The sequence below is a fragment of the Triticum dicoccoides genome, chromosome 4B, assembly GCF_002162155.2.
Source record: "Triticum dicoccoides isolate Atlit2015 ecotype Zavitan chromosome 4B, WEW_v2.0, whole genome shotgun sequence".
Lineage (NCBI taxonomy): Eukaryota > Viridiplantae > Streptophyta > Magnoliopsida > Poales > Poaceae > Triticum > Triticum dicoccoides.
In genome coordinates, this window is record NC_041387.1 from 404,272,579 (window position 1) to 404,280,416 (window position 7,838).

Sequence of the window (7,838 nt, forward strand, 5' to 3'; positions counted from 1 at the left end):
CTGACTTATAAGTCAGGTGATTTATTGGAACCAAACAGTCCCTGAAAAGAATGGCAGTGATTAGCGGTGTCAAACAAATAAAAGCAGTGAATAGTTGCGGAGCCAGAGCAATCAAATCAACATGGCTGTGGAGAGCAGAGTGCACTTTACTCGAACAAAACCCCAGAACGGCGAAGACAAGGAAAGGCGGAGGAGGCGAAAGGGGAGAGGAGAAATATATAAATCCCCATTCCACTCCACTAACCACAATTGTTTGTGTTTGTTAAACCCGAAGGAGCCGAAAGGAAAGCAGGCAAGCAAGCAGCGTCGCCGCTACCCACAAAGCTCCCACCTCTCCGGCTCCCTCCATTATAACCATCCCCACAAAACCACCACGCAGAGAAAGAGAGAGAGAGGGAGAGCGTTGATGGGCTCGGCGACCGCCTAATTCCACCGTCCATTTTCAAACCGAAAACCGGGCGCCTCGGATGGCGGAGGCGGCGTCGCTCTTCTCGCTCTCCGCGGCCGCCGTGGTGGAGGACGTGCTGCGGGAGCACGGCTGCCGCCTCAGCGACCGCGACCTCGCCTCGCGCAGGACGGGGGAAGCCGGTCAGCGCTCCCCTCCCGCCCGCTCTCGCGTCGCCACCTGTTTTTTCAGTTATCTGTGCCGCTTCGGCTGGCTCGCGCGTTGCTGAATGAATTCGCCTCGCTTGGTGCAGCGGCCAGGCGGAACGAGGCGGCGGGGTGGCTGCGACGCACCGTGGGGGCCGTCGCCGGGCGGGACCTGCCGGAGGAGCCGTCGGAGGAGGAGTTCCGCCTCGGCCTCCGCAACGGCCAGATCCTCTGCAGCGCGCTCAACAGGGTCCACCCAGGCGCGGTCCAGAAGGCAAGCGCTCATTGTGTTCGTCAGTTTGATCCGCCCCCGCCGCTCGCCTCTGCTGACAACAAGTGACGCTACGCGCAGGTGGTCACGGCGGACTCGGTCGACGGCGCGGCGCTGTCGGCGTTCCAGTACTTCGAGAACGTGCGCAACTTCCTGGTGGCGGCGCAGGAGATCGGCTTGCCGTGCTTCGAGGCCTCCGATTTGGAGCAGGTTCGTTGTCGGGCCGCCCCCGTCCGTGTGCCGCGTAGTCGCCCCCACGCGGCCTTGCTTGCAGCTCCAGCAAAGCGCTTATGACGGCATCTTTGCTTTAGACGCACTCTCTCGTGGAGCTGTGCTGTGACCCTGATTGCGCCTTTTTTTTCTTCCTCTTTTGCCTTTCTGAGCGCAGGGAGGGAAGAACGCCAGGGTGGTGAACTGCGTGCTGGCATTGAAGTCGTACGGAGACTGGAAGCAATGCGGGGGCACCGGGCTGTGGAAATACGGGGGGAACTTGAAACCCTCGGCTTCCGGCAAGTCCTTGGTGAGGAAGAACTCGGAGCCTTTCCGGAGGTGCCAACCAATGAACGAGGGGGAAGCGCCCTATGAGGATGCTGGATTCAATGGCGATGCTCATCTTGATTGCGGTGACATGGTTAGCTCCATGCACTGCCACGTTTGTTTTTCGTCTTAATTTGATGCGTACATGGAATCTGCTTAAATGCTTAGTGGCTTGATGCATTATTGTCTTGAAACAGTCGAGGTCACGTCCGCTGAAAATGCTGGTCAGCGCGGTTTTGTCCGACAAGAGGCCAGATGAAGTTCCACAGGTTGGTCAATCTGCTTCCCCAATTTTCATTTGATGGCTTACTAATTCAATGGGACATACGTATATGCCAATTGGATACCCTTTTCATCCGTTGTGTTGTTTGTATGCAGCTCTTAGAGTCGATGCTGGGTAAACTCGTCGATGAATTCGAGAATCGCTTGAAGAGTCAAAATGAATTGGTATGCCCAGTGTCATTTTCTCTGTATTTGTCTCTTCTTTTTGGTATCCTTCCACGTTGTGCTTGCAATTGGCAATGTGTTAACCAAAATCAATCCATTGGAACAGGTGAAAGCTGCTCTGAAAAATGGCACAGACAGCACCAAATGCTTCTCCAAATCTAAGGTTCTCGTCGAGGCCACTCCTAATTTTAGTGAGAGAAAGGCAAGCTATAGATTATTACTCTTCTTTATGCTTCAAGAATGTTTTTAATTTTACTCCTCTAGTAAGTACGTCTGCTGCTAACAGTGATAGTTAAGATTACCATGATACTATTTTTTTGGCTTTCACCCAACGTTAAATTTTGTATTGTCCTCTGTAGATGGATACATCAGAGATTTACTCCAAGCATAAACAAACAAAAAAAGAAGCATCAGGGAAGGTGGCACTGAAGCAACATTCAATTCTCCAACAGCAGTCAAAGCATCTTGAGGTAGTATTTTAGTATTGATTTCCTTACATAACTCTTGACAGCGGTTACAGTGCTGTTCATGTTTCTTGTCTATAGGATCTTAAGGCTAATCTTCAAACAACAAGAGCGGGTATGGAGTTTATACAAATGAAGTACTCTGAGGACCTCAACATATTAGGTAAATACACAGGAGCTCCTGGGTGCTCCACACCCTTATATGAATATTAAATTTAAAAAATACCAACAAAACTCAAAAAAAATCTGGATTTTGGGGATATCAAACCTGGGTGCCCAATCTACTCCCATGTGAAGTTTCGTGAAAAAATACCAATAGACATCAGTGGCGAAGGAAATACAGTCTGAACTAAAATCCATCCAAACAGTTTTTTTTCTATACATAAATTTTTTTTGTCTTTTTTTTCCACGGATACGTTTCCTGGTATTTTTTCACGAAATTTCACACGAAAGTAGATTGGACACCCAAGTTTGATATCCCAAAATCACAGATTATTTTTCTTCAAATTTCCCTGTATTTTTTTAACTTAATGTTCATATAGGGGAGTGGAGCACCCCGGTGCTACAAATCCTCTTCCGTATATGAGTGTACTTTCGGTGGTTCACTACTACTTTGATATAATTTCACTTAGCACATCACTATTTGCAAAATTAATTTCAGGAAGGCATCTGTTTAGCCTTGCACATGCTGCCTCCGGTTACCACAAAGTTCTTGAAGAAAATAGAAAACTGTACAATCAAGTGCAAGATCTTAAAGGTATGCTTGTTTTAATAAATTTTTACACCCAGTTTCTGATCCAATTAAGGAAAATTTTGGTACACTAAAAAAATATTGCCTAAAATATGAAATTTCTTTTGTATGTCTTGTCTCTAGGTAGTATCAGGGTGTATTGTAGGATACGACCCTTTTTACCTGGACAAGTAAGTTCATCCACCGTGGGCTGCATTGATGATGGAAATATTACCATTATTACTCCTAAATCTGGAAAGGATGGACGGAAATCGTTTAGCTTCAACAAGGTTTTCGGCCCATCTTCAACTCAAGGTATTTTACCATGTCCTTAATTTTTTTCAGTATCTTATGTGGAAGAAAATTCACAGGAAATTCTGCCATGCAGATGAGGTATTCTTAGATACTCAGCCCCTTATTCGCTCTGTTCTTGATGGGTACAACGTTTGTATCTTTGCATACGGCCAAACTGGATCAGGCAAGACATTCACAATGGTGAGTAGTGAGGACAATAGCACAATGCCAACAATTTCTGTATGTAATACCTATTTATCACGGAGACCTTCTTTATTCTTAAAATCTTCTCTTTTGGTTTTATGTAGAGTGGACCCAAGAATATGACTGAGCAAACCCAAGGTGTAAACTATCGGGCACTTGGGGACCTGTTTAACCTTGCTGAAAAAAGAAAAGGAACCTTTGTCTATGATATTGCTGTGCAAATGATCGAGATTTACAATGAACAAGTCAGGGATCTCCTCATCAGTGATGGTCTCAACAAAAGATATCCTTACTGAAATCATATTTCTGTCAAATTGTGTCAGTTTCTTTTTAACACATTGCTTGCACGAAAATCCTTATACTGTCATACCAATAATTTTCTTTAACAAATATATACATTAGAGATTCGGAATAATTCTCAAAATGGAATTAATGTTCCGGATGCAAGCCTTGTCCGTGTGGCGTCTACGATGGATGTAATGGAACTGATGAACATTGGACACAGGAATCGCACTGTGGGTGCCACTGCGTTAAACGATCGGAGTAGTCGTTCCCACAGGTGACTTCACAACCTTTTCTGTGCAACAGAATTACTTCAAAGTAATATTTAACATAATTAATTAATTATGGAATATGATGAAATATTCTTGTAAACTTGCAGTTGTTTAACTGTTCATGTCCAAGGAAAAGATTTGACATCAGGGAACATTATCCGTGGCTGCATGCATTTAGTTGATCTTGCAGGCAGCGAACGGGTTGACAAGTCAGAGGTCACCGGAGAAAGGTTAAAAGAAGCACAGCATATTAACAAATCATTGTCAGCCTTAGGAGATGTAATTGCTTCACTTGCCCAGAAGAATGCTCACGTACCCTACAGGAATAGTAAATTAACACAACTCCTCCAAGATTCTCTTGGTAAGATGACTCCTGAAATTCTTAGTACATCAGACTATTGAGTACAATTTGCATTGTTTTTCATTGTCCTACATCAATGTATTAACAGGAGGTCAGGCCAAAACCTTGATGTTTGTTCATATAAGCCCTGAAAGTGATGCTGTAGGAGAAACCATAAGCACCTTGAAGTTTGCCGAGCGTGTTTCTACAGTTGAACTTGGTGCTGCTCGACTTAATAAAGAATCCGGAGAAGTTAAAGAGCTCAAGGAGCAGGTTTTTTCCTGCTACTATACTATATGATCCTTTCTTACTGTCCTTTATTATTCAAGACATTCACAATCGCTATTACTATTCAGATTTCTCGACTCAAAACAGCATTACAAATGAAAGATTCAGGATCGGAGCAAAACATTACTCGCCACTCTGAAGCATTAAACACGAAGATGCCTTCTCCTGTTTTTTCAAATAGGCGACAAGGCAGTTGTGATTTGCTGCCTGGCCAAGCTAACTTCAGGCAACCAATGGAAGATGTCGGAAACATAGAGGTAATAATGCCGTTAATTTCTGCATCAGATCTTGCACATAAATTGAATGATCCACATAGAAGTAAAAGTTCTGCATGTAATCTTAGTGCACTGATTGTACTTCACTGTCCTTTCAGCTGACGCATTCAGTATTTCTACAATCATGTGTGGTTTGATTTTTCTACAGGTTAGACCCAATCCTAAATTGAGACAAAAGAAACCAAGCTTTGACCTTCAGGATTTATTAGCATCAAATGATTCTCCTTCATGGCCAGACAGCAATTCAAGGGTGAATTTTCAGATGGGAGAAGAAAGGGAAACAGTTTGTGGGGACTGGGTAGATAAGGTTGTGGTGAACAACAATCACTCTCTTGGTGATTGGGAAGGAGACAGCACGGCTCTTCCTGACTTCTTTTACCAAAGATACAATTCAGGTTTGAGAGATGAGCAGCAAAGACCTCGGTTTTGCTCAACGAATACCGATGATTCCGATGATATTGACGTTGCAACGAGTGATTCCTCAGAATCAGATGCACTTTGGCAGTTCAATGTTTCAAGCATAAACAGTTCAGTTATTCAAAGTGGGTCAAAGATAAAGAAACCACAAACGAAAATAAGAGAGGCCTCAGATACAAGGTAAGCAAATTTGCGTTAATGTAGTTAGCATTACAGCAAACAAAGTTGTGTATTAATTTGATTAGTAGAATGGGAAACAAAACACATGATCAGTCACCTAGTAAAATTAGTGATTGGGCGATACAGGTTGGCTAGTGCATCATTTAAGAGGAAAATTTCGTTGATGAACATGGATGACAATGAATTTCGAGAATATTGTTTGCCAAGTTTGATTGTAGAGCTTCTAGACTTATGGAATTTCATTAGCATGGACCGCATATCCGCAAGTACATATTGTTTCATCAAAGATTTCTGTTAGGATGGCGCACTTACCACCTAAGAAGTAAGAGGACAGCTTAATGTTAGCCATCCATGGATCAAGAGTAAACTGTTTTGACGGGCATTTTTATTTTAGTGATTTACTGAGTAGAGAAGGAAGATTTTTGTGCTCTAATTATTCCTTTCCATCATGTGAAACTATTTTCTTGACTCATATAAATACCAAAATAATATTTTTGTATGATGATTACCACTGGAAGCTAAGATTTTTCATGTACTTCATTTCAAAATGTTTTTGGTAGGATATGATTATGACTGTAAATGTACATTGATGACGTACAAACAACATGTTCTTATACTATTGTAAGATTAGTACTACAAAAAAAGATCTACTTCCGAACTAAAGAATTGTCTATTACTTTGTACTCCCTCCGATCCATAATAAGTGCCGTGGTTTTAGTTCAAATTTGAACTAAAACCACGACACTTATTATGGATCGGAACTAAAACCACGGCACTTATTATGGGTCGGAGGGAGTAATTATTTGGAGATATTTGAACTCCTTTTTTTTTGCATGATTTGTATCTGAAATACTTTTTAATTTTTCTGTCGAGATCTACATTAGAAGGATAGTTATTTATACCCAGATGTACTTCATTCAATATGTAACCAAAAGTCTTCCTTGCCCTTTAATGGTAGTAAATGTAACCAAAAGTCTTCCTTGCCCTTGAATGGAACAAGTAGTAACCTCTCACCTCTTAGAAGGCAATAGGAATTTTAATGTTGGATCTTCTGAATGAATTGTCTAAACTTAGTTGGACACGCTTTTAGCAAATCATTACCTGAACATGTTGTTTTATTTAAATTTTGCTCAATTTTGTGATGTATTTGAAAATGGTGAAATTAAGGATTGATATACTGGGACAGAATAGCAGACCACATAGGGCTTATCAATTTTTCGGGAGATTTGATGATAACCCCCCCGAGTTGGTGCACTTCTATCATAAGCCCCTTTTGTGAGAGGGCCCAAACAGTGCAGCAAGGGGGGAGGGGGGGTTATGATCAAACCAGTGCAGCACAGGGGGGGTTATCGTCGATTCTTCCCAAATTTTCTACCTAGAGGCTAATATTTTTTCTTTCATTTTCTTTATATCAGAACACCAAGTCATTCCCAAATACCATCGGCGTCAAGAAAAGCCTCAAATGGACAAAACAGATCTGGAAGGCAACCTTTAAGTGGTAGCGATAGCAGAAGGCTCTCATCAAACGGTAGACACTCTGGTACGAAGTAGAGATTCCTAAAATGATTGTGTATTTTTTTCTTGGCTTTCTTTCAGTGTTTGTCATGAGGGTTGCGAGATTTCCCTCAAGTACAGGAGTGAGTGACAATAAGTCCAATTGATTGTGTCAGTGTGATGAGTTGTGATCTCGGCAGCTGGTGTGTGAGGCCATTAACCTTTTTTTTATTGGCCTATCAGGCATTGTTGAGTTTTTGGCAATTCTTGTCATGTTCATAATATATAATATAAGGAAAAGAAAGGAAATTTGTTGATAAAAAAGCTGCTCCTTTTTTGTTTCTTTGAACGCTTTTATCTTTTCATAATAGCACTCTTCAATGCGCTTTGATTCTTGTTGTCAAATTTCTTAAATGACACTCTACCCTTTGGCTGGGATTCTTTTGAATGAATAAATGATGTCCATGGAGCCCCCTCTCCCCCACCCAATTTTTAAGCAACTTACTGCAGTGCATCTGAATACCACATGGATATGCTTTGCTGGTTTATGTTAGCATTCTCTCTGTGCTAATATTTCTCATCATATCATGCTGCTTCGTCACCCCTATATAAGAAGCTAGGATAAATTCTAGACAAGTTTTAGCAAGTTCTTCTCAGCTCAATAGCTCCAAGCAGATTGACAAGATCACACATTGTAACCACATCATACAACAGAGAAACATCCAACAGGAGTATGGTGTTACCCTAGAACA

At 42.1% G+C, this 7,838-nt stretch overlaps 1 protein-coding gene across 1 annotated transcript; it reads left to right on the forward strand.

Moving 5' to 3' along the window:
* Positions 1-267: 267 nt before the first annotated feature.
* Positions 268-7,410, forward strand: LOC119296357 (kinesin-like protein KIN-14F). Its single transcript, XM_037574752.1, has 19 exons — positions 268-588; positions 699-865; positions 944-1,072; positions 1,251-1,493; positions 1,597-1,668; positions 1,778-1,846; positions 1,953-2,048; positions 2,206-2,316; positions 2,392-2,473; positions 2,972-3,067; positions 3,185-3,355; positions 3,429-3,535; positions 3,643-3,821; positions 3,936-4,097; positions 4,200-4,453; positions 4,542-4,705; positions 4,789-4,977; positions 5,144-5,592; positions 7,008-7,410. The coding sequence occupies exons 1-19, from the start codon at positions 468-470 to the stop codon at positions 7,141-7,143; spliced, it is 2,997 nt and encodes a 998-aa protein (XP_037430649.1). The 5' UTR covers positions 268-467; the 3' UTR covers positions 7,144-7,410.
* Positions 7,411-7,838: the final 428 nt, after the last annotated feature.

What these genes read in the sequence shown, in the direction of transcription:
- LOC119296357 (XM_037574752.1), top strand. Translation starts at nt 468, where the DNA reads ATGGCGGAGGCGGCGTCGCTCTTCTCGCTCTCCGCGGCCGCCGTGGTG. An exon ending in AGGCCTCCGATTTGGAGCAG is followed by an intron (nt 1,073 to 1,250) that starts GTTCGTTGTCGG and finishes TTCTGAGCGCAG; the next exon opens with GGAGGGAAGAACGCCAGGGT. An exon ending in ACTCCTCCAAGATTCTCTTG is followed by an intron (nt 4,454 to 4,541) that starts GTAAGATGACTC and finishes ATGTATTAACAG; the next exon opens with GAGGTCAGGCCAAAACCTTG.